This window comes from Lissotriton vulgaris, chromosome 12 (genome assembly GCF_964263255.1).
Source record: "Lissotriton vulgaris chromosome 12, aLisVul1.2, whole genome shotgun sequence".
Taxonomy (NCBI): domain Eukaryota; kingdom Metazoa; phylum Chordata; class Amphibia; order Caudata; family Salamandridae; genus Lissotriton; species Lissotriton vulgaris.
The window spans coordinates 76665076-76690768 of record NC_141700.1 but is presented as its reverse complement, the minus strand read 5'-3'; the positions used below and the strand labels follow the sequence as shown (position 1 = coordinate 76690768).

Below are 25693 nucleotides of genomic sequence, written 5' to 3'. Positions count from 1 at the left end.
TCATCTTACCAGACTGTATGTTTTCAGTCTTAAATCAGCCAGCGATTTTTCTTTAGGGTGAACAAGCTCTAGAACAACAGTTTATGAGGCCAGTGAATAGATCTGACTGTCTATAAATGAGTTACATATCCCTTTTATGGAAAGCCTTGTTTAATGTTCCTTTGGGTAATGTCCGCGCTATATAAAAATGCCCTAAATAAAAATAAATAAATACTGCTGTGCTGGTCCTTTCGGATCTCCGACCCTGCTGCCCCTCCTCTAGTACCTGCGGAAGTCGTTCCTGTCCTTTGCAAAGCCATAAGCTGTCTTTGAGCTGGAAGGGCGCAGTGTGCTCTGGGCCAGTGGTTTTGTGTTACCTGTTTTCGTTACTTTTGGTAGATATGTGTGTGTATTTAGTTTGTATTTGGTGTTTTGCCATACGTGTCTTGTATGCTAAACTGCATTGGTGCGCCTTTGAAAGTTTATAATTGTGTTCAATGTATGTTTTGGGTATGTGCACATGTCGTTTTTATATGTACATGTCGTTGTGACATAAGAGTGTTCCGTGTGTGTCGAATGTATGCATTATGTATGAGTGATTGGTTGTGCTTCTATCGCTGTGATTTGTGTTACATATGTTTTGTAAGTTTTTGTTTGTGTTTTGTGGTTGTGTGCCTACCCCGAATGCACAGGAGTTTGTATTGTTATAGGCGTGCATGGTTTGATTGCTGTATGTGTGTGCTTCGGTGAAGTATTCCTGTAATTGTGTTTTGGGCTCACACGTCCTTTTGAGTGTGTGTACTTTGAGTGTGCGTGTTTGCGTGAATGTTGGGTGTTCATGCCGGTGTTGTGCTGTTTGAGCGCCTTGCTTCTGTGGCCCTGTTTGTGTGTGCGTAAGTGTGTATGTGGCAGAGAAAGTGCTCTAACTTTTACAAAGGCGAAACCGTTGCATTGTAAATGCTTGTTTTCTCTAGGAGCCCCCCAATGACTGCTGCACCTCAGGGGGCTGGTGAAAGTGACAGAGGCATCAGAAGCAGCCCTGAGCTTTCAGAACTGTCCTTCAAGGCATCCCGCCCACCAGGGAAATACCCAGTAGAATAAAGGACCTGTCCAGTCCAGCCAACATCTCAAAAGTATCCATCTAAGCAAATGCCAACAATCTCGAAGAGTTCCTATACTCACTTACCCCCGAGCAACATGGCTCTCAGTGCCTGGATATCCTCACAGGTGAATAGCAGCGCTACATAAATCATGTTTGATTGACTGATGTGAAAGGATTACTAGAGATTGAGGATTTGATCTAGGAAAGAAGACCTTTGAAGGCAATATTATGTGAATTTTAATAACATTTAAATTGAGAAAAGACTGCTTGAGAAATTAAATGAAAGTTGATATAATCGTGGAGTCCGTATAAAAAAACTTTATACACATTTAAAAGATCTCTGTGTGAAACATGTGTAATTATAAAAACACAGAGTATTAAGCATTTTTTCATACCTTGAATTAAAATAACCTTAATGCACCCACAAAAAAGGAACACAAATATAACAAAATAATAATTTAACATGTAATCTGAAAATAAAATAAACATTACTGACTTTGCAACAAAAAAAAACCAACTCACTTTTATTTCTCAGAGAATGTTACTATAATGTTTAAGTTAATGTAAGGGTATTGTCTAGTTTAAAAATAGAAAACCAGTTTCTCACTTTATGTAGTTGATCCCTGCGTCTGAAAAATTGATTCACCACTAAGTTAACTTTTCTCTACTTTAAAGTCAAAATGATTACCATGTACGGTATGTCTTTTTTTTGCTCCTTCATTTTCACAAGCAGCATCCACCTTCTACCGCCCCAGAATTTCATCTGGGAAGACCCACCGGGAGGCACATTCTTTTGATTCACAGCAGATGAGCTCCCAAATTATTTCTCCTACCCTGCTCTTATGTCCCTTACCAACATTAGGGCCTATGTCCTTTCAATCTCTTCTGAGTAAGTTGCTTTCAAAGTTCTGTGGATGTTTGACAAACTTATGATTTTGTTCTATATTGAAGACCTTGTGATAACCCTGGGCATAGTTCGCGTAGTAGCGCTACGCGTAACTACGCAAAGTGCACTTCGCACTACGCAAGCTACGCGTAGCTACGCGAACTGCGTAGTGCACTGTGCAAAATGCTGTTCGCACTGATTGCACAGTGCCGGATGCTTGTCCGCACTGTGCAATCATTGCAAACCGTATCTTGCACAGTGAAAGCGATCGTTTTCTGCCGCTAGAGTAGATTTGTACTCGAGCGGCAGCTTTCTCAACGCGGACTGGTAATTTCTCATCGCGAGCGGTCACGAGCATAAACGACCACAAGCAATCAGAAACCTGACCTCCCCGCGTAGAGAATCTCGCCGGGAGGTTTATGTTCCATGCTCGCGATCTGCAACTTGATGTTGCTGATCGGGAACAAGGAAAAAGTCTCGTCGGGATGTTATTTTGCTCGCTCACAGTCGCCAACTTGACATTGAGGGCTGCAAGCAAGCAAAAAACTGCTGACTGCGCGTTATTGCACTGTGCTACGTGCAATTTGCGTAGCGCTTAGTTGTGCAAACTACACAAGCGTAGCAAAGTCCTACGCCCAGGCCTACCTTGTGACTGATGTACAAAAGAATTTTGTGCTCACAAATCTGCAAAATCACTGGGTTTGCGACTAGAAAATCCCTATCTGTAATGCCTAAAAAAAAGTCCTGGCCAGAAAACTATTTCCGCCTAGTAAAATGGGTACTGTGACCCGATTGCAATTTGGAATGGGCGTTCCTTCCAAAACATGATTTGATAAAATTAGCATAATGTGCATTTAAAAAAGCACACTTTTACCTGTTGGGTGCCTTGACGCTTATTAACAGGTGTTTATTGTTATCTAATTCAATGGTACTCATTTAATTGACCTAGGATGGAGGAAAGGCTGAGTAGATCAACAGGGATTTGAACCTGTGGCCATGAGGTCGCACACACGTTTTGGAGTGGATGCATAGATCCACGGAGCCACCAGTTCTGATTTTCTAGGAATCTAAGTATTGCTAGTTTGTGACCAGTAATCCAGTGGCAAACCATTGACCAGTTACTGACTCCTCAAAAGAGATGGTGAATGATTTGCCAAAGGCAAAGGGGTCTCTTTGGGACCCCTCACGCTTTGGGAATCAGTGTGGGTGACTCAGGCGGTAATCAGCTGTGTTCAGGGGACCACTGCATGCTCCTTGTGAAAATTTTAGAAACAGAAGCTTTTTTTAAGCAGCACCAAATACTTTAAGGAACACAGGCAGATTTTTAAAACAAAATCTGTTTTGCAATGCAGTCACAGAGATGAGGTGTCCCCTCCCCGCTGGCAACTATCACTGATTCCTGCCAATACAAGGAGTCACAAATTACGGCCAGCCTAATGAATATTTATTTGGCAGATCTTTATGCAATCCTCTGTAAGTCCTTATTTTGTGAACCGATCAGTTTGTACGGTTCGCTGAATCAGATTCCCTTCGCAGAAGCCAGTGCGTAATTTGCGACCACTTTTTGGCAGACGGGCTTGTCGTACATCAAGCCCAATTTTTCTGCAAGCTTATTGTGTGCTACCCTGTACATCTTTTTCTGACTGCAGTTATTCCTATCATTAGATAACAAAAGTGTCAAACACAGGAAGCACACTTCATATGGATTGGCAGATAGAAGGGTTACCTCCTGGCCTCAGTGGGGTAAAACACAACAGTAGTGAACATTCACTCTCGGAATGGGTGCCTCCTGGTGGTGCCAGGACTCTCACTGCACGGTATACACTATGCTATGTTATGCCTCAGCTTAATGTTCTGGGGTGATCCTCCTTGCCAGAGGTTTAGAATAACCCTCGACTAATCAGTTCCTTTTAGAATCACTCCAATGCAAATGTACCTTTTGTGGACATCGAGAAATTCTGCATAGATCTTGCCTTCCTGGATCCACATTGGACACCCCGGATGTACCCATCGCTGGGCACAGCGCACTTTTTATCCAAGCAGCTCCAACAAATTAGACTTATTTTCCCTATCTTCTATTATGGGATCACTATTGTGCTGTTGAGCACGCCTGCCTATCTTTCTCACATTTCTTACACAGTTTTCAACTTTCTAACACTGGAAACATTGCCACCATCAAGCAGAAACTTAGAAGAAAAGCATAAGAAAGGTACTTTTGTTCGTTTTTCCTGTCTTAGTATTTTTTGTTCAGGTGTCTACATTTCTCACTTTGCCCTCACCTGTCGACGCCGCAGCACGTTCATTGTTCAGATTAACTCAAAGTTTCTTCAAATTCCCCAGAGATTGAGAGAAAATATGCTATACAAAACAGGCACTGGGTTTTAGTGGCGTCTTTTTTTGTGGTGAAACTAACTTGGTATATATCTTTGACCTACATCTTGAAAGTATTTGACATTAACAGTACTTTGTGGGTCTCTATTGTTAACACATTTACATGCGCAACTACACCGTACTTGAACAGTGCATGTAAAATGTACTTATATGATAAGCTTTTGTTGACCTTTTAATCTGCACATTTTCTGTACATATGTGCAAACTTTGGAAAGTTCATGTTATTTCCAAATAATTCGAAAAAAAATTAGCAAATATATATTGAATAATATTGGCGTACAATTAGATTTTATCTAGCACATTACTTACCACATATCGTGATGGCAAATGTCTTTAATTACCTTTAAATCGTCTACCTATTATTAATACCATTACACTTTTTTAAAAATCTTATATCTATGAAACTGAAACGCACAAATGCACTTTTTAGGAGGAGATTTAAACCACAAAAAGCTTTTGACAAGAACATTTGTGACAGAGGCACACTTAGAAAAGAACTTCAAAGCCTTGCAAGTTCGCCAAGTGCAAAAAGTGTTCATTTCACTAATTCGAACAGTGCAAAATCACTAGCCCCACCCTGACACACTGTGTGCATCAGGCTCCCTTAAACCAGGGTTTTTACCCTAAGATTAAGATACTTACAGAAGTATGCAAATTTTCAGAGATAAATGCCTTCTTTAGAAAATAAATGATTTATTTCAATGTGGAAAGACAGCAAAACTTTATTTGACTTTGTTCCCCATAGACAGATGACAACTGTAAGCGACATAGAACTCTCACAGAAGTGACTTGGCCTCTTTGAATATCATCAGGATGATATTGAAATATTTCTTAAGTGCAAGAAAATTAAAGGTATTCCTTATCCCCAGTAAATGTTGTAGCATGGAGATTTACAAAAATAATACTAAAGATCCCCTCAAGGTTCTTTTGCTTTGAAATTGAAGGGCACACTACAGGATTGTGTTAATGGTCTGCACATTAAACTCTTCTCCAAATATAGAACCATAACAATAGTCCTAGGCCTTCTAGAAGGAAAACATGGCAGCCGGCTAGGTAGCGGGTCGCGGATGTCGGGAGACGTGGCGGTGTGAGGAAGGAGTGCTGGGGCGAAGACCGGCTGAATTAGGAGTGGATTAGGAGTGGAGGAGAATACTGCTCTCCTGGGTAGTGAGCTGTGAGCGGACATCGGGTTTTGAGTTTGGCAAAGGGGTCTTTTGCAGGCGTTCAGTAACGGATGGCGGCAGAGGCTGGAGGGTCCGTACAGGTTTGCACGGAGGTGGAGGAGGAGCTGGGATTGACTGCAGAGCCGCTGAGTGGTAGCTGGAGCAGGGCGGCGCTGGAACTAGGCAGAGGAAATTGAGCAGTAGCAAGGATTCCATTGAGAGGTGCTGGGGGTCGCGGGAGAGGAGCGGAGCCATTGGCGGTGATTGTGTCCGAGGCAAAGGGAGCAAGGGAAATTGTGACAGGATCCCCCCATCTTCAGCTTTAGTTGGTAGAGGTTTGGCTGCACTGCAGGCAGGGAGTAAGGGAGGAAATAGCAAGTTGGAGCTTAGGAAAACAGCAGTAGTCGCAGAACACCCCAGATATACATTAAGGAGTACAAGGAGGGGTATAAGCAACACTTTTTTGGGCAAGTTGAAAGCCCTGCCTAAGAAAACGTGGAAGTGTTCGGCCAAAGAAGGAAAGAATTGTAAAGGGGGGGAGACGGACATTAAAAAAGGAAAACAGAGGGGGCTGGAATATAAGTTAAATACGACCCCGTCGCTGAATTCTTATTTTAAACCCATTCCAAAAATACTAATTTTGAAAGCACACCCCACACAGTTGAGTCAGGGCATAGACTCTGAAAAGGGTGATAGGGGTACAAAGGGTGCTCTGAAGGACGTAGAAGTACAGGACTGGTCCTTGCATTTAACCCCTAATCGGTTTCAAGATCTTTCGATTGAGATGGAGGAGGGGAAGATTGCACAGGATAATGGTGAAATGGCCACCGCAGGTACCCCACCGCAGTTGGATGTAGTGTCGGCTGTTGAAGGTATGTCAGAGATGGGGAGTGTGGGGGAGAGGTCCTGGTGATAGCAGATAGTCTAACGACAGATCACAAGCTCCTAGAAGAATCTGGGGTGGACCCTGAGCTAGATAGCTTGGATTCTTCAGTTTTGGCGCTTCTTAGAAAATTGGAAAAGGATATTCATCAGGGTTTTGAGGGTTCCAACAAAAATCAGGAGAGAATAAGAGCCTCTTGTAGTCTTCTGGAAGCTAAGTTTGACAAACTAAGTGCCCGTACAGAACTGTTGGAGTTGGAAGTAAAAGTGATGCGTGAGAGGGTTTTAGACAATCATAAAGAGATTGAGGCCATTAAGTTTAAAGAGCGAGAGAATGATGAGAGAGTGGAAAGGCTTGAAAATATGCAAAGGCGAAACAATCTTAAGATTTTGAAGTTACCGGAAGGAAAGGAGGGATCTGATATAAGGAACTATGTAGTGAAGTTGCTTAAGACTGAGTTACAGTTAGAAGAAACGGAAGACGTGTTATTGCGTGATATTCAGAGGATTCATCGAGACCCTTTCAGGTTGAACCCAAACCGCTCTATGCCCAGAAGGATACTGGTTAACTTCCTGACATATAATTTGAAGGAAAAGATTTTGGCATCCGCTCTTAAGAAGAAGAGCATAATGGTAGATGGAACTGCAGTGGAAGTAAGATCAGATTTGTCACCTGCTACAGCAAATAGGCAATGGGAGTTGGGGAAGCATATGGAGCCACTAAGAGCATTGGGGGCTACAGTCCAATTAAAATTCCCAGCTTTCCTAAAGGTTATGTGGCAAAATAAAATGTATTTGTTTCGGGCAATTGAAGAGGTGGATGGCTTTTTGGAACAATGTCAAGTGGAGTAGTTAGTAACATGGAGGGGGGAGCAGATTAATGAAGGTCGGATCTCGGCCCGGCAGTGATATTGATGTATAGTGAGAATTAGGTGAGGTGTTGTGCACCGCCACTACGGACATCCACAAGGCCAAGGCCATGGGTGTTTTGGTTGGGTTTTCCAAGGGTGGGGGGGAGGTAGGGGAGGGTTGGGGGAGGAGGGTGGGGGGTAGGGAGGTGAGGCTGGAGGGGGGAAGGGGGGAGGGGGAAAAGAATAAAAATATCCTCAGAAGCGTTCTTGCCACCATAAAGTGGGAGTTATGTGTTAGTTGTTATGAGTGGGGCTAACTCCATGGAACTAAGGTTCCTCACATGGAATGTTAATGGCCTACGAGTAAAGTCCAGGAGACAGTTCATTTTGAAATATTTGGAGGATTCCCCTGCTCATGTTATTATTTTACAAGAGACACATTTGACTAATAAGGAAAGTAATGAGATTTTTTCTGTTCAACGTTGGATTGCTAGCGCATTTTTTACACCCCAAGAAATAGTTACAAAGGGGGTGGCAATTCTGATTAGGAAAGGGGTAAATGTTGTTTTGGAAGATAAGGTAGCAGACAGGAGAGGCAGGTGGGCGATTGTGAAATTAAAAGTGGCAGGGGAATCGTTGGTGGTTGTCGGGTACTATGGGCCGAATCTAGATGATGAAGCCCCTTTAGATGAGCTGCCTGGGGAATTACTAGACTTCTCAGGTAAAATAATTATGGCTGGAGACTTTAATACGGTGTTGGATTGTAAGTTGGACCTGTCGTAAAAAAGTAGAGCTATGGTAAACGGTAAGATGTCTGCTAGAATAAAGATGCTTATGGTACAGCAAGGGTTGTGTGATATATGGAGAATAAAAGCAGGTCAACAGTCAGGATATACTTTTCATAATTAAAAATACAATCATAGGTCTCGTATAGACTATTTTTTGATTGATGTAAGGTTAAAAGATTGGGTTACGAAGGTGGAGCACCTCGGTGCCCAAATTTCAGATCATTCAGCAGTTGTAATGAATTTAAAGCTGGGTGCAGAGGGTTTGACTTCAATCTGGAGGCTGGATCGCACAATCCTCTTAGATATGGATTATTTAGAGGCTCTTAGGGATGAAGTACAGGTGTTTTTAGACAAAAACGTAGGGTCAGCTAAATTGGAGATTGTGTGGGACACTTGTAAAGCCTTTCTGAGAGGGAGACTGGGCGCTCAGGGCGCTAAGAAGAGAAGATTATATTATAGGAAGGTGTTGGATCTAGAGGAGGAAATCCGCTCATGTGAAGCTACAATATTAAGGCAAGGGAGCCACACGAGGAACGAGGAAGCAACAAATAAGTTGTTTGAATTAAAGCTAGAATTAACAACAGTGTTGTCACAGAGAGTTAAGGAAAAATGGGAAGTCAGTCAGGTGGCCCACTTTTCCTATGGAGAAGGGTGCAGTAAACTTTTAGCGTGGAAAGCCAAAAGAGATCAGGTACGCAATCAAATAAAAGAAGTTAAAAAGGTAGATTCTGGAGTCATTATCACAGATAGTAGAGGAATAGTGGAAGCTTTCCACAAGTTTTTCTGAATGTATATAGGGAAGATTTATGTCCAAGACACTCTGAGATGGAGGGGTGGCTACAACATATGGAACCTCTCTCTGGTGACCTAGTGGGCTTGTTAAATAATGAAATATCTCGAGCAGAGGTGGTTAGGGTCATTAAAGAGAGTAAGAGGGGGAAAGCACCAGGCCCGGATGGCCTTCCAGTTGAAATATATAAAGCGTTGGTAGACGTATTTGCTCCTATATTGTGCCAACTGTTTAATCAGATATTTACTGGTAATGCAGCTATACCCAGCTCCTGGAATGAGGCAACAATCTCTCTGATACCTAAGCCAGGAAAGTCGCCTAGGTATATGGACTCATAGAGACCTATATCACTATTAAATTGTGATTATAAGTTTTTTTCTAAAATTATGGCAGATAGATTGAGTAGGGTTATCCCAAAGCTGATCCATCAGGACCAAAAAGGTTTTATTAAAGGGCGGTACTTGAAAGAATTAACTTTCTCTCTTATTGGTATCATAGATATGGCCTCTGCTTATAAATTTCCCTTGGCGGTGATTGCTCTGGATGCCGCCAAGGCTTTTGATCGGGTTAACTGGGTTTTCCTAAAGTCACTTTTGCAACATCTTAAGTTAGGAAAAAATGTCACTGAATCCCTCCTGTCTTTGTACTGTTCTCCGACATCTCGGGTCATGGTTAACGGTATATTAACCCAGTCCGTTAAAATAATGCGTGGGACAAGACAAGTGTGTCCCTTATCACCCTTGTTATTCAATTTATATATAGAACCATTAGCTTGCAGAATCAGGAGTTCGGATAGGATAACCCCTTTTGTGGTCGGGGATTGGTAAAAAAAAATGGGCTTGTATGCAGATGATATTATTATTTATTCTTCTAATTTGAATCAGTCTTTGAAGGATCTTGTAAAGATAACTAAGGATTTCGGGGCTGTCTCGGGCTATGAGATAAACCGGGACAAGACTGAGATCATGACTTGGAATTTGAACACAGAAGGTTTAGTCAGCAAGACAGAAATGAGATACCTGGGGGTTAGGATCACCCAAAACATTGGGGACCTTACTAAAGTAATTTTTTTCAAGATAAAGAGAGAAATTTCGGCCACTCTTAGGGGTTGGATGCATCTACCTTTATCTTTATATGGCCGGACTAATTTAATTAAGATGGTGATCCTGCCGAAGGTTACGTTTTTGTTTGAGACTATCCCCCTTGGGTTCAGGAAGGAATGGCTGGCTAAACTGCAGAGTGAGATAGCCTCATTCATTTGGGCGTCAAAGGGGTCGCGCCTCTCCTGGAAAAAACTAAGGAGGAAACTTAGCAAAGGAGGTTTGGCGGCCCCAGATTTGCAAATCTACGTGTGGGCCTTCTGCTTAAAAAACTGCAGGATGTTGTTGGGTACCCTGACCTCGTCGATAATTGGAGGACTATTTAGTGTGATGTTAAAAAGCTGTGATTATAAAGATTTTGTTTTTTTTAAATAAATTTGCAGACCCCAAATTTTTCAAGAAGGTTAGACTTAAGGTCCTCCGGGATTTGGCGGAGATCTGGTATAAGATAAGGAGGTATGAAAACTACCGTATTATAGCTATATGGCTCCATTGTGGGATTCTCCGGGATCTCCGCCGTGGACAAAGGACGCTTTGGCTCTCCCACTAAAGAGGGCAGGCCTATTCCAGAGGTGGAAGGATTTGTTCCAGGAGGGCAAGTTGGTGTCTTGGGGTCAATGTCAGCAAATGTGGGGGCATTTGTTTTCAAAATATAAGTATTTGCAGATTCAGAGCTGGGCCAACTATTCGGAAAATGTAATCGGGGTGCAAAATGACTTTGAAGTAAAGCTTGGTTTAGAGGGGGTCTTCAAGAAGGAGGTGGCCATGTGGTACTGGATGACACTGGATTTGGAGGATGGTCCTTTTCTGCTTCCAGAGGTTCTGTGGAAAGAATGCTTGCCGAAGATCGCGACGGAGAACCAATGGCAAGTAACAATGGCTATGCTTTATAGAATTGTCAAACCTGCAAACTTAAGGCTAAACCTTTTGTTCACGATCCACAGGGCGTACTGGTCTCCTCGCAGACTGTCGAAATTTAAAGCTGGTGCGTGGTGGAATGTCCAAAATGCAAGACCCCCAATGCGGACGATCTACATATGTTTGTGTCTTGTCTGAATATAAGACAATTCTGGCTAGATGTAAGTAACTGCCTGTCTCAAGCCCTGAATCTGCAGATTGAGGTAAGCCCCGAATCAGTAATAACGGGGAGACATGATTTAGAGAGAAAAAGCATGGATGATAATGTGAAACTTATTTTTATGCCATCTTGTTAGCCCGTAGAGAGTTGTGCAAGTTGTGGGTGTCACCGCTCTCCCCTAAAGTAAAAGACTGGATACTAGCTATGAGATACATAGCCAAGTTGGATATTTCGGATCACACTAAGAAAAGACTAGGGTTCTGGGTACCTTTTCTTTCATGTTTTGGGTGAGGTAGATTTTGGAGAGGGTGGGATACAATGTAAATAACAAATATGTCTGATGATTAAGCCTCCGTCTATCTCGCTGGTAGTCACTCCGTTTTACTCCAGGTCGACATTAGAGGATGAGGTGGGCACACTTGTTAAGTCAGCCGGCTCGGAACAGCTGGTTATTTCGAGCAGGGCAGACTCAATAACAGGTGAGGCTTATGCTTCTTTCCTCCTACCAGCTCATGAGATAAAAAGCCCAGTGGCGGATTCGTTAGTAGAAATGGGTGGCGAGTAGGCGAATGAGGATAACATTTTTTTTTTAAAAATTAAAAAAAATAGTCCTAGGGCTTTTTCTGTTCCAGCTGCTAGATGTTGAAATTCTTCTTAGTCTTTCTGTCCACAGAATTATGTCGACTTAGATTAAACAAGCATTTACAATGCAATCAGTCTCGCCTTCGGGACCTTATATGTATTTAGCTATGCAGCACATTAGCCTGGGTGGTGAAACATCTACTGTTCTTTAAGATGGAGGGAAAGTAAGCACCAAACTGCGTGTCACGCCAGGTATGGGAACACATGAGGAGAAATATTGCCTTTCAGCAGAAAATGGTATGGTCCAAAGCTCTGTTTTTAATATTAAATCACGGCCTTCGGTGGTCATATCATTGGAATACAAGATTTGAAAAAAATATTATTGTCTATAGGTGCTCGTGGAAGACAATTTCTATGGACTAGAATCTAGAAAATGCTAAAGTGATTCTGGTATTTTACCGACCTCAGCTGGTAGTTTTCTATCAAGAAAGTTAAAGAGAGGCAGCTGCCAGAAAAATGTTAAAAAAGAAGTTCCCTCAGCAGAAAGCAATTCTGGTATTTTACTGACCTCTACTGGTCGTTTTCTATTAAGACAGTTAAATAGAGGCAGTTCAACAGAAAAAAAAGTCCCTAAGCGGAAGCAGACAAGTCCTAGGGCTGATCTCCAGAGCTCCAGAGCCCACAAAGTATATACTAAAGTATATACAAGAGGTCACGAATGCTCAACCTAAAAATGAATAAAAACTTAGTTGTTATACTAATAATCTCTGGCCACTTTCCTGTTACAGGTGTTTTCTTAGATCTGGGGATTTTTTTCCTGTATGTATTTGTCTGCATTGTTTTTGTGTGAGATTGTGATAGCACCACAAAGTTTTTAAACTTTGTAAATAATTTTAAAATAGCATAATTGTACTGAGTCTTCTTAATATAAAACTATGTGTAACCACCATTTAGTTCTAAAAAAAATTCAAAAAGTCAAATTAAGGGGTGTCACAGTCCATTTGAAGACAGCTGATTTGCTGGAGGATCTTGGCAGGAAGATGGCGGGGGTGAATGATAGAAACACGCCTTACACTGAACTGAGGAGTATAAAGAGAGGGAATGAGTAGTAAACTGTTAGCTGGAGTGAAATATTGTGAGTTCCCATAGGTGCATGTTATTACCATTTTATATTGCCATCTGTTATTGCAACAAAGAAGTCACCTTTGCACCAGAATGTGAAGGCCTCTTTGTAAAACTAGCCACTTGGATAGGAGTGACAGGATGTCTGCTGGGAGTGTGAAAACCCCTGCATGTGTCAGAGAAGGCCTGATGGAGGGCAGTGTATCTTGTGAAGTGACTGAAATTTTTTTTTCTCGTCATTTCTGGAGACCATTTATTATTTTGCAAAGTTTATCATTGTGAATGCAGTGTTCTGTGCTGGGGCAGTACCTGTGGGTGGGACGTGAGGATACGGATCAAATAGGGTTGCTAAATTATAGGAGGAGCATAGATATCTCCTACTCCAAATGAGCTCAGGTCATTTGTTGCATGATTTTCTCGGTCATTATCAAGTGTTATTATCAGTGCTTAATTTGAGCCGGTGGTTTCCGGTGGTGATGTCTGGCTAATTTAGAAATGACTACAACAACAGTTTATTATTACTTCAATATACATTAAAAATGATTTATACATGCTGCCCGTAGATCGAGGGGGGGGGGTGCCTGGACTAGTCTCAATTGTCACACTTGTAGAAGTGTGATGGTTAGTAGTTGTGTTGTTATTATCATTGGCAGCATGGCAGGGGCAATGTGTGGTGCAAGCTGCAGTGGCCCCCTGACAAGAGCCCTGGCACTTATTGTTTTGCAAACGAAGCACTGGATATTATATTGATAATGCCAGGGTCAATGGTATACCTGGAGACAGCTGTTTATACTAAGCCACTCATTATTACAGATACACTCTCAGGAGCTTGTCTCCACCAATGTTAGGCTCCTCCTCACACTTCAGCTTCAGAAAATGATGTCCCGTGACCCGGCTGTGGACCTCCGTGGATTCTGTCTTGCAGGATCCTAGCATCTTATCTGTGTCTTACTTTGCCAGGTTGACTAAAGTATGTGACTAGAAAAGGTAAATTATGGGGCACAATGAGCCACATTCTTTTCTATTTGTTTAAAAGTTTTGCCACTGTAACACACACCAAGTTTGACTGGCTAAAGGTTTCCCAACCAGGGCCGTGTGTATGAGCTTATCTCTTTATCTCCTAGGCCTGCGTGGAGCTACAGTAGAAGGACACATTAATTCACCTCGTTTGCAGTATAGGGGTAAATTTAATGTCCTATGTGTAAGTGTGTGCTTATAACTTTCATGAACTGACCAGGGCCGAAGGAGGAAATTACCCATCAGTTTCTCCGGTCTACCCGGCTGCCAAGGCCTAAGCTGCTCCCCCACTTAAGCAGAACAAGTGACGCTCTTCAGTAGTAAGACGTATATTAACACAAGAGGGACAAAATCCTTTCATTTCTGCTTTTTGCAAGAGGATATTTTATCCCAAATAACCTTGGACATTTTTCACTGACATATGTCATAGATGCACAAGTTACTTACCTTCGGTAACGATATATCTGTAAGAAACAGTAGTTAGTATTAGATTCCTTACCTTAGAATATCCCCAGGCGTCAGACTGGATCTGGAAACTCTTGCGTAGCAGTAACCCTGCGCATCGGTAGGCGCCGTCTGCGGCTCCGCGTCCGTCGTCAGCGTCGTTGGCGCCGGGATGATGGCGCCGGAGTACTTAGACGCCGCCCTCGCGCGCTGACGTCAGTTCTTATACACAGCTTTTCAGCGCCAGAAGCACAGAGCCATGATAAAAACCAACACTGGTGGCATGAAACTAGGGCCCTGAAAGGGGATGAACTTAACCCTAGATATCGGTTCGCAGAACGGGGAGGATGGGTGGGGCGGTAAGGAATCTAATACTAACTACTGTTTCTTAGAGATATATATGGTTACCGAAGGTAAGTAACTTGTGCATCTGAAAGAAACAGGTTAGTATTAGATTCCTTACCTTAGAATAGATACCCCAGCAATACCAACCCCCGGTGGTGGGTCTGCGAACCAATACTCACACCAGAAAGTCCTGGAGGACGGAACAGCCAAAAAAGCCATTCCTCCGGACTTGGCTGTCCAGGCAGTAGTGTCGTGCGAACGTGTGCAGCGAGGCCCACGTAGCTGCCTGACAGATGTCCTGCAAGGGGACTCCCCGACCAAGGACAGTAGTAGCCGCCGTGGCCCGAGTGGAATGGGCTCTCAGCCCAACAGGAGGCTCCTTTTTAGCCAAAGAGTAGCATGCCTTGATGCATAACACGACCCACCGAGAGATGGTCCGCTTGTGCACCGCCCGACCTTTCGTAGCGCCCACGTAACCAACAAAGAGTTGGTCATCCACCCGGAACTGGCGTGTACAATCCAAATAGAATGAGAGCGCACGTTTTGGGTCCAGACGTTGGAGCCGCTCTTCCTCTTTAGAGGGATGCAGAGGCGGAAAGAAGGTGGGCAAGGTGATGGACTGCCCGATGTGGAAGGCCGTGACTACTTTGGGCAGGAAAGAGGGTCTTGTACGCAACACAACCTTGTCCGGATAGACAGAAAGGAAGGGAGGCTTGGATGAAAGAGCCTGGAGCTCACTCACTCTCCTGGCAGAGGTGCTGGCAACCAGGAAAGCAGTCTTAAGGGTAAGAAGACGGAGAGGACAGTTATGAAGTGGCTCGAAGGGAGCGCACATCAGAAAAGTAAGTACAAGGTTCAAGTCCCACTGAGGCATCACGAAGGGAACAGGGGGGAGCATATGAGTGATGCCCTTTAAAAATCTGTTAACAAGCGGGGACTTGAACAAAGAAGGCTGATCAGGTAGCCTTAGGAAGGCGGAGAGGGCAGAAAGGTAGCCCTTGATAGGGCCCAGAGCAGAGCCCTGCTGGGCAAGAGAAAGAAGGAAGAGGAGAACCTCAGAAAGAGGGGCAGAAAGGGGATCCACAGCCTTTGCTGTGCACCATGCCACAAACTTGTTCTACCCGCAGGCGTATACCGATTTTGTGGAGGGAAGCCAGGCTGCCAGAATTACATCACAAACTTCAGGAGGCAAGTCAAATGACCTCAACTGTCGCCGCTCAATCTCCAAGCATGGAGGTGGAGACTGGACAGGTTCGGGTGGAGGACCGTCCCCAGCTGCTGCGACAGAAGGTCCTCCTGAAGAGGCAGACGAATCGGGGGATCGACAGACATACTGAGTAGCTCGGGATACCAGTATCTGCGTGCCCAGTCCGAAGCCACAAGGATAACTTGGGCCCGGTCGCGCCTGATCTTCTTCAGCACTCTGGGCCGAAGTGGTATAGGCAGAAAGGCGTACAACAGACCGCAGTTCCACTCGCGACGAAAAGCGTCTCTGAGCGAGTGCCACCTTGGAAATTCCAACGCGCAGAACTGATGACATTGCGCGTTCTCTTCTGTGGCGAATAGATCTAACCAAGGCTCTCCCCACTGCTGAAAGAGGCCTTGCGTCACGTCCGAGTTCAGACGCCATTCGTGATCCATCATGCACCGATGGCTGAGTTAGTCCGCCCTGGCGTTCAGAGAACCTGTCAGGTGTCTAACCACCAGGGTCACGCCCTGATGTTCCAGCCACTGCCAGAGGCGCAGAGCCTCCTGGCATAGGATCCATGACCCCACCTCTCCCTGTTTGTTGCAGTACCACATGGCGGTGATGTCTGTGAACACATGCACTACACTCCCCCGGACAGAGGGGAGGAATGCCTTCAGTGCAAGCCGGATCGCCAGCAGCTCCAGAAGGTTGATGTGGAGCCGGGACTCCGCAGGAGACCAGAGGATTCTGATCTCCGCCTCTCCCATGTGGCCTCCCCAGCCCTGGAGGGACGCGCCCGTCACAACTACCTGCTCCGGTTGGGGTAGGGAGAGAGATCTGCCGCTGACCCAATCACGGTCCGTGAGCCACCACTGCAACAGTCTTGCTGTGCCCTCTGAGATCAAGACATGGTTGGACAGGTTGCCCTGATGCTGGGCCCACTGGGACTTCAGGTCCCACTGCAGAGCCCGCATCCGCCACCTGGTGTGATGCACCAGAACAATGCAGGAGGCCATCAGCCCCAGAAGCCGCAGCGTCAACCTGACTGAGACTCAGGATAACGCCTGAAAGATCGGAATCAGAGCCTGAATATCCCGAACCCACTGTTCGGGAGGATAAACCTGAAACTGCGCCGAGTCCAGAACCGCTCCGATGAAGAGGAGCTTCTGAGAGGGACACAGGTGTGACTTCGGCACATTGATAGAGAACCCCAGCAGGTGCAGGAGGTCGGCCGTAGTCTGGAGGTGGCTGACGACTGTCTGGGGCGAGCCCGCCTTCAACAACCAGTCGTCGAGGTAGGGGAAGACTGAAACCCCTAACCTGCGCAGATGAGCTGCGACCACCGCCATTACTTTCGTGAACACCCGTGGGGCGCTGGGAAGGCTAAAGAGGAGCACAGTAAACTGAAAGTGCTCGTGGCCTACCGTGAACCGCAGGTAACGCCGGTGGGCCAGCAAAAAAATAAGCGTCCTGCAAGTCCAACGCTACCATCCAGTCTCTTGGGTCCAGGGCAGCTAGGACCTGAGCTAGTGTCAGCATCTTGAACTTATCCTGCCAGAGGAAGCCGTTGACGTTCCGCAGGTCCAAGATAGGATGTAGGCCCCCTTTGCCCTTCTTGGGTACCAGAAAGTAGTGGAAGTAACAACCACACCCTACTTCTGGCCCAGGAACGCGCTCGATGGCCCCCTTGGCCAAGAGGGCCGTAACTTCCTCTCGTAGAAGTGTCAAGTGATCCCCCGACATGCGGTGGTATCGCGGTGGCATGGCTGGAGGGGTCACCTCGAAGGGGAGAGAGTAGCCCCTTCGGACGATTTGCAGCACCCACGTGACAGTGCGCCAGTGGAGGTGGTGATGGCGAACCCTGCCCCACACTGGCGTCACATGGGCCTGAAAGCTCAGACTAGGAGGGTTTTGAGGCGGATGCTGCAGGGGCGGGTGTGGACTGGCCTCGCCGTTGTCCCCGACCGCCACCACGGCGGTTTCCACATCCGCCACCGTGCTGGACGGTAGTCTGCAGCCCGTGTCTGGCAGAACGTGTGGGGGCGCCCCTTCCTTGGCCCCGAAAGGAGCGAAAAGCAGTCATTTGCTGGTGCGGGCCGAGAGGCCCAAGGACTTGGCCGTAGCCCTGGAGTCCTTAAAGCGCTCAAGCGCATGGTCTGCCTTGTTCCTGAAGAGGCGACGGCCATCAAACGTCATGTCCATAAGGGTGTTCTGGACATCAGCCGAAAAGTTGGCGGACCTTAACCAGTCGTGGTGACAAATCGCCACCGTCGCTGCCATCGCTCTGCCCAGTGAGTCTGTGGTATCCAGTCCACACCGGATGGAGTACCGTGCTGCATCTCGACCCTCCGCAAGGGCTTGGGTAAGTTTAGTCTGGACCTCCGCCGGGCATTGTGGCAGCACGTCCGCTACCATGCCCCACAGAGAGTGGGTATAACGGCCCAAGAGGCACGCTGTGTGGACTGACCGCAGCCCTAAGCTCAGGGAGGAGAATACCTTTTTCCAGTATTGCTCGTACCTCTTGGATTCCCGTTCGGGGGGAGCCTTCGGGAATGTGGTCTGGGAGTTAGAGGCCTGGATGACCAGGCTCTCGGGGGTGGGATGGGTGGACAGGAAGCAAGGGTCGCCCGGAGCCGGGCGGTGGCGTCTGGCCACGTTCCTATCTACAGGCTGACCTGTAGCGGGCTTAGACCAAGTGCCCAGAAGAACGTCAGACAAGGCCTCATTAAACGGCAGCAGAGGCTCAGCCGAGCTTGCCTGCGGTTTAAGGACCTCAGTGAGGAGGTTCGTCCTCACGGCCGCGACGGGGAGCTCCAGGCCCAAGGCCTTGGCCGCCCACGTCAGTACCACACTATAGGCAGCCCCCTCCTCCGTAGCCACGGTAGGAGGGGAGACCAAACCAGTGTCCGGCGAGGTGTCCAGACCACTGGCCTCCCCTAGCTCACCTGTCCAGTCCTGATAAGACTGGCACTCCTGTGCCAGAAGGTCCTCAGACCCCTCCCAATCCCCCTCGCCACCCATCTCCTGAGACTCAGGACCAAAGGATGGGGCCGGGTCATAGAAGTAGAAATCTCCCATCGGCGTCGAGAGCGGCGCTGTTCCGGCGCCGGACCCGAATTGAGGGAGGGATTGGGGACGGCGCCGCTCGGAGGCGACACCCTGGGGGCCGGGGACGGCGAGGTCGTGAGGTCGACCGGCGACAACCCGGATCCGGACCCGGATACTGCGGGGCCTGCGGCGCCGGGACCGAAGTCACCGGCGGCGTTGAGCCAAAGCACCCGACGGCATCGGGGCCGAAGCGCCCAACCCGCTGGGAACCCCAGTCGGGGCCGCTGGGCCCGAAGGCGCTGCGGTGCCCGACAGAGGAGTGAGCGACCTCATGGCCGTGAGGAAGGCCTCGATCTCCTCCGGCGTTGCGTTCTGCCCAGGGACCGACAGGTATGAAGCAGGCTGCGACGCCTGCGGCTTCGGCGGAGCCGCGAGGGCGGTGTCGCCCGAACCCTGGCCGCGCCACGCAAGCATCGGGGGGAGTCGGAAGAGCGATGACGTCTCTTCGACTTCTTGCGCTTACCTGAGGACTTCGAGCCCGAAGACCGAGGACGACTCCCAGAGCTATAGGCAGCCCCCTCCTCCGTAGCCACGGTAGGAGGGGAGACCAAACCAGTGTCCGGCGACGTGTCCAGACCACTGGCCTCCCCTAGCTCACCTGTCCAGTCCTGATAAGACTGGCACTCCTGTGCCAGAGGGTCCTCAGACCCTCCCAATCCCCCTCGCCACCCATCTCCTGAAAACCTGGATATTCGACAAGTAATTCCCCACCCTTCTTCAAGCGCCTTGAGACCCTCTGGGTATGTAGCGCGCTATATTAATTAATTGACTTGACTTGACTTGACTCAGGACCAAAGGATGGGGGCGGGTCATAGAAGTAGAAATCTCCCATTGGCGTCGAGAGCGGCGCCGAGCGGCGCTGTTCCGGCGCCGGACCCGAATTGAGGGAGGGATTGGGGACGGAGCCGCTCGGAGGCGGCGCCGGGGGCGATACCTTGGGGGCCGGCGCCGGCGAGGTCGTGAGGTCGACCAGCGACAACCCGGATCCGGACCCGGATACTGCGGGGCGTGCGGCGCCGGGACTGAAGTCACCGGCGGCGTCGGGACCGAAGCACCCGACGGAATCGGGGCCGAAGCGCCCAACCCGCTGGGACCCCCAGTCGGGGCCGCTGGGCCCGAAGGCGCCGTGGAGCCCGATAGAGGAGTGAGCGACCTCATGGCCGTGAGGAAGGCCTTGATCTCCTTCGACGTTGCGTTCTGCCCAGGGACCGACGGGTATGAAGCAGGTTGGGACGCCCGCGGCTCCGGCGGAGCCGCGAGGGCGGTGTCGCTCGAACCCCCGGTCGCGTCACACGAGCGTCGGGGGGAGTCGGAAGAGTGATGACGTCTCTTCGACTTCTTGTGCTTACCTGAGGACTTCGAGCCCGAAGACCGAGGACGACTCCCGGAGCTATGGTGGCTCCGACCCCGCGACCGGTCCCTCGACCTCCTCGCGGAACAGGACCTCGAGCGGCGCGGGCCGACTGCCGGAGCTCAAGACGCTTGCGGGACCGCTCCCGCCTAGCTTTAGAAGTCAGGGCCCGACAGTTGGAGCAGGCCTTGTCGTCGTGGTCGAGGCCCAGGCAATGAAGACACCGGCAGTGGGGGGCGGTAACCGTCATCAGTCGGTCGCAGTCGTCGCAGGGTTTAATTGACTGGAGCTGGTCAAGTGAGGTGAGGTCTAGTCCTCGTACTCTACGGGTGAGCATTTTGAATCTTCACTTGATTTTTCCGATTAGCAAGCTGTTTTTTCTACTGTTAGAATGTGTCCACATTATTTAGATGCATTATCACTGAGATTGTAACTTTATTGTCTTGCAGATGTCCTATACATCTTGTAGATACAGAGGAGCAGAATAAGAGAACAAGGGTATAGTGAATCCATAGTGTATGTATAATTAGATTTGACTTTCACAAACAAAGTATTGCAGTAGCAAAGTAAAATCTTTGGTAAGGTCCTGAAGAAAGCCGGGGACAGTTGTCCCATTGGCTGAAACATGTCGACCATTTATTAGCAGTGAATTTTTTGAACTGCTGTTTTCCAGAACTGTTTTTACGTAGGAATGCATTGAAGGTCACTAAAAAGATAATATTCCTTCACTTGCGAATCCTATTTAAACTATCCACATTTCTATTTCTTGCACTGCACCTTTCCTATTTGGAATTACCCCAAGGGGTCAAATATAAGTCCTAAACCTTCCTCTATGCTCTCTTTCCTTTGATAAGACCCAACAGAGGATACCACTCTTTCAGTATTCCTCTGTGATCGGCGAGGAAGGAGAGAAGGTTGATTGGAACCCCAAATGATGACACTGGTCACTTAGGTGAATGATGGGACTCCAACAATCTTGAATGGGTCCTCTCTTCCTATTAATCTCTTTAGCTTTTCTTTATTCCTTGTTTTGGTTACACTCAGTTCGAAAGCAACTTCTGTGCACTTTGTTCTAGAAATTCATCTAGATCAGCAGCTGGCTCCGATAGACCAAGGATTATTCATATTGTTTTTGTGATAAATAGAATAGGGGGACTTAATCCGTGTTGTGTCTTAAAATTCCCTCAGACCCCTTATAGTGTTTTTTGCACACCATATTAGCCTAACATTCTAAAGAACAAGAAAATATGAACACTCCAAACCCAGGTAAGGTAAACATAACAAAAGGACATGCTGCAAGGAAGAAAAGGTAAATTGCATCACAACAGAAACCTTGATGAATGTATCCAATTTTAAGGTTCTTATCGTTTGCTAAGTCTGAAAAGCAACTGCAGTTTTAGATAAAAGTCATAATATTTGTGGAGAAAATGGCTAACGACTTTGCAGTTTTCAGAACAAGAGTTTCAAAAACAATATGTTCACCCATCAATTGGTACAACAATTAGCTTTTCCGCCATTTACTTTTTGCTGATAGCCAACTGCACCCGCACAATGCTACCTAATCTGGCAAAGAATAGCCTGCAGCAGACCTGCCAACTCACAGGGTGCCACTGTGTGTCATGAAATTTCGCTTCCCCGGTGAGGAGACAAAATCTCAAGGTGGCAGGAAAAATGAGGTGAGGGTAAACAGTGGATTTTCAGCTCGTTTTCAGAGGCTGTAAGCAGCTGACGTCCATACACCCCGGGAAATCAGTGACAGCCTCCATGACCCTTTGTTTTGGGTTTGGGGGTGGGGGGCTTAGCGAGGGAAGAGTGCCTTTTAGTTAGCTCTGTATACTTATGCAAGAAGTGGGGTTGTGTCTGTCACTGTGGCCGGGTAGGACAACGTCTTAGAACTGAGAAAATGAGGGACCCTGTCACTGTTTAGTTCTGCCGCTTTTTTAATTTTGAGCAGAATCTCACCCCTAAGGTAATTAATCCTTGGGTGATGTATACACTTTTTTTGAATTATACAAGTTACATCACTTTTTTTCAGATTTTTGAAAGCAGTATGAGGTTTGTTCGTTGCCGTACAAAAAACATAAATTTACACATTTACTGTGAACACTTTTTACAATACATAAACAATTGAATTACATTGAAAAACATTTACCAAACAACATTTTTACCAAGCTTCAAGGTTGTACCCTACCAACTGATTCTACTACCAGGCCTACGTAATCCTGATTTCATCTAATTTAAGCCTGGTCTCGCAAAGGCTTAAACTTAGTATACATTCTTTATTCCATTGCATTCAAAAGAACTTTCTAAGGCCTTTTGCGGAGAGTGCATTCGTATTTACGACGAATGCGCCAAAAGGCCTTAGAAAGTTTTAGTTAGCTCTGGGCACCAGGCCTCGCCTTCTCAAAGGCCCCGCCCCCTCCTCACACGGTGAGAATATTTTGTAAATTTGCAGGTATGAGCAGTTTCTGGTACCGTCTCTGGCAGGCAATTCAGTCTGATCATAAACGCAGCTGAGCAGTTGTAATGTGACTCTGGCGCCACCTCCAGGTTGCATAGCTTAATGCAGCGCAGCAACGAAAAAGAGGTATGAAGCTCACATTTGTATTCCTTGGGCATGGGGCGAAAAGACCCATCATTCTACAGTGGGATTATGAAATTCGCCGGAAATGGCACAAAAAAAAGAGACCCGCCCCTCATTTAGTCTGATGCGGTAATTATTGAAGTGTGCAGTAATCAGATCATAATTACCAGGGCCAAAAGAGTGGGGTAAGCAATGTGCAAACACATGCAGATGCCCACGTGACAACGTTATTTCCACATTGGTGTATGAGTCCACAATTTGCACAGGATTGTATGTCAGTCTGTAAGAATGAAGCTTGCAAACTTCAAATATATTGGTTTGCCAGTGCCTGTTTTTAAGTTGTTTTCTTGTGCTCACAGTTTTCCCTATTCTCAAAACAGGATTACAGATACAAAAATTGCAAAATAAAGTTGGGGGCTGGATGATGTACTCACACTAGATGAACTCTGCTTTTCTGGACATGATTTAGATCTTAGGGGACGGGTTACTCCATCACAATGCTGACAGATATTCTGTCCGCCGAAATATAAATGCTTTAGGATATAATGGAATTTATATTTCAGCGAGCGTGATATCCGCCACCTTTTTGACAGAGTAACTACATCAGGCCTTCAGTGTTTAAGGGAAGCTTTCCGTGCATTGTCTGTGCTGAACCGATGTTCTCTCTATGATAGGGAAGTTTGTGTGTGGGTGGATGTGTGGTGTGTGGTGGATTAGCTTGCAGATAAGCTGAGAAGTGAATCTGGCAGCTGAAAATACGATTTTACACACATGTGCACAGTGGAGCAAAATATTTCTGTATTATTAATATCTGCAAAACGCTCTTCAATCAATGAAATGTGTTTTCACTAATAAATGTCGGCCTCAAGAATATCCTGGTACAAGAACATAGAGGAAGCATATCAACAGACAAGTGCATTGAGGAAAGTATAGATTTACTATTCCTAACTCCATATCTACATGCCTTGAAGGTATACATATATCGCGTAACATGCATACATGTCAAGCTAGGTACAGAAAATCTAAACTTACCAGATAATATTTCGATATTCTGTCCATCAATGTTCTGGGTTTGCTATCAGGGCACACATCATAGAAAACTTGATGCAACACTTCGAATTTAATCCAATTTTACATTTCTTAACTTCTGCTAGGTCTGAAAAGAATGTGCCGTTTGAAATAAAAGTCCTAATATTTGTGGAGAAAATGGCTAACAACTTTGCCTTTTTTGCAACACAGTATTACAAAATGGTCAGAGACAATTTCGGATAAACAGTCTTTTATTCTTGTTCCTGACATGGAGTTTGGACTATCCACTTTCCTTAGTAGCACTTACGGTGTATAATGGAAGGCCCGTACTCTTTGTACTGTTCACAAGGGACCCAACAAGACTGGAAGGCTTTCAGTGAAGCTAGAATGGAGCCTCCAATCCATGCCGAGTACTTCCTTTCTGGGAGGGATATGACGTTGGTCTCTACTAGTTGTGGCTGCCATTGTTGGAACTCTCGACAGAGCCGTTCATAGAATCCTTCGAAGAGAGTGGATCCTCCGCAAAGGAGAATGTTATTAGAAATTGCCTTCTTGCTTTCTTCTGGGACTCTATTCAGACTATTTTGAGCCATCTTGTGAATACCCAAGTGATTGACATCATCCGCTTCCGCAGGGCTAAAGAGGGCTTCAGGGCATTGAAATCTCTCCTTCCCAATGGTGATGACTTTCCCATCAGGAAGCTGAAAGTCGCGGAGATAGTCGTCTTCTGGTCGATTCATTTCTTTTCCATAGTCGAGGGCCACATAGCAGCATTCCCGCTTGATGTTGTCCATGAGGTCCTTCATGTTCCCTTCAAACATATGTTGAAACCTAGAAAGCATCTTCACCAGGGACTCAGTGAGTTCTGCCCCACTGGCATCCATCCTCTCTGTTGCGTTCGGAACATTGTGTCCCTGGAAAACAGGGGCAGCGTATGTCATCCCATGCCCGCACTCTACCACCAAGCCACTGATCTTCCCGTAAGAATATGCCGACAAGACCGACTGATAGGCCACACACACGCATGGACAGTTCATGGATTCAAACAAGACTTCTGCCATTTTCTCCCTGTTGTTTGTGGGATTAAGGGGTGGGTCGGTGAGTAAGATAGCATGCTCTTCCGGGGAGGCCTTGAGTTCGTGGTCCAAGATGTGCCGCCACAGAGTTTCCATTGCATCCCAGTCAGTGATAATGCCGTGCTTTATTGGTTCAACAGTTCTTAGGTCTGGTTCCTCCAAGGCAACCTGTCCAACAAAATGGGGTTCCCGGATGTCGCCAGAATCCAGAGACTTCTCCAGAGGATAGCCAACCACGGTCTTCAAAATCGACAATGGCGTGGCCTGTCCAGCGAAGCCAGCTTTGCAACTTCCGCTGCCGGAGTCAATCACAATGGCTTCTGACTTCTTCACTGGCAAGAAGAGCTCATGGCTATGTTTTAAAGGGCCATCAGCGGGATTGCTGTCCTTCGATCTTAGTACTCTGCTCTCTGTCACGGGTCGTTTAACCATTACATTATTTTTCTCAGCACTGCATGGATGCAGTTTGTCAGGAGAAGATGGTGGCGCTGTACTTGGAGAAGCCATCTTTCCTCAAATAGTTAGGCTGGAAGTAGAAACAAGATGTCTGCTGTTGACAAAGAAGATGGGGCAGTGGTGTCTAGGGACATGCGCTGCCCCAGCTCAGTGGTGTCATAAAGGCAGCAGTGATGTCAGAGCTGGGAATTTTCAGCTGCTGTCTATTGTGATGAGGTCCTCCAGGCAAGGAAGGTCATCATGAAAAAGGGATATAAATGTGTGTGGGTGTGTGTGTGTTAGGCGTGTGTTAGGAAGAGATTAGGCTACATCATCACAAATAGATTACAATTACATTACACATGTGCACACAGGTTTTCTCTAACACACAGAGAGTCAGT

At 46.6% G+C, this 25693-nt stretch overlaps 1 protein-coding gene across 1 annotated transcript; it reads right to left on the bottom strand.

Moving 5' to 3' along the window:
• Positions 1–24074: 24074 nt before the first annotated feature.
• LOC147673357 (actin-like protein 9) lies at positions 24075–25364 on the bottom strand. The gene has a single exon (XM_086945494.1). It carries the CDS (start codon positions 25362–25364, stop codon positions 24075–24077), a length of 1290 nt encoding a protein of 429 aa, XP_086801620.1.
• Positions 25365–25693: the final 329 nt, after the last annotated feature.

What these genes read in the sequence shown, in the direction of transcription:
- LOC147673357 (XM_086945494.1), bottom strand. Translation starts at nt 25,364, where the DNA reads ATGGCTTCTCCAAGTACAGCGCCACCATCTTCTCCTGACAAACTGCAT.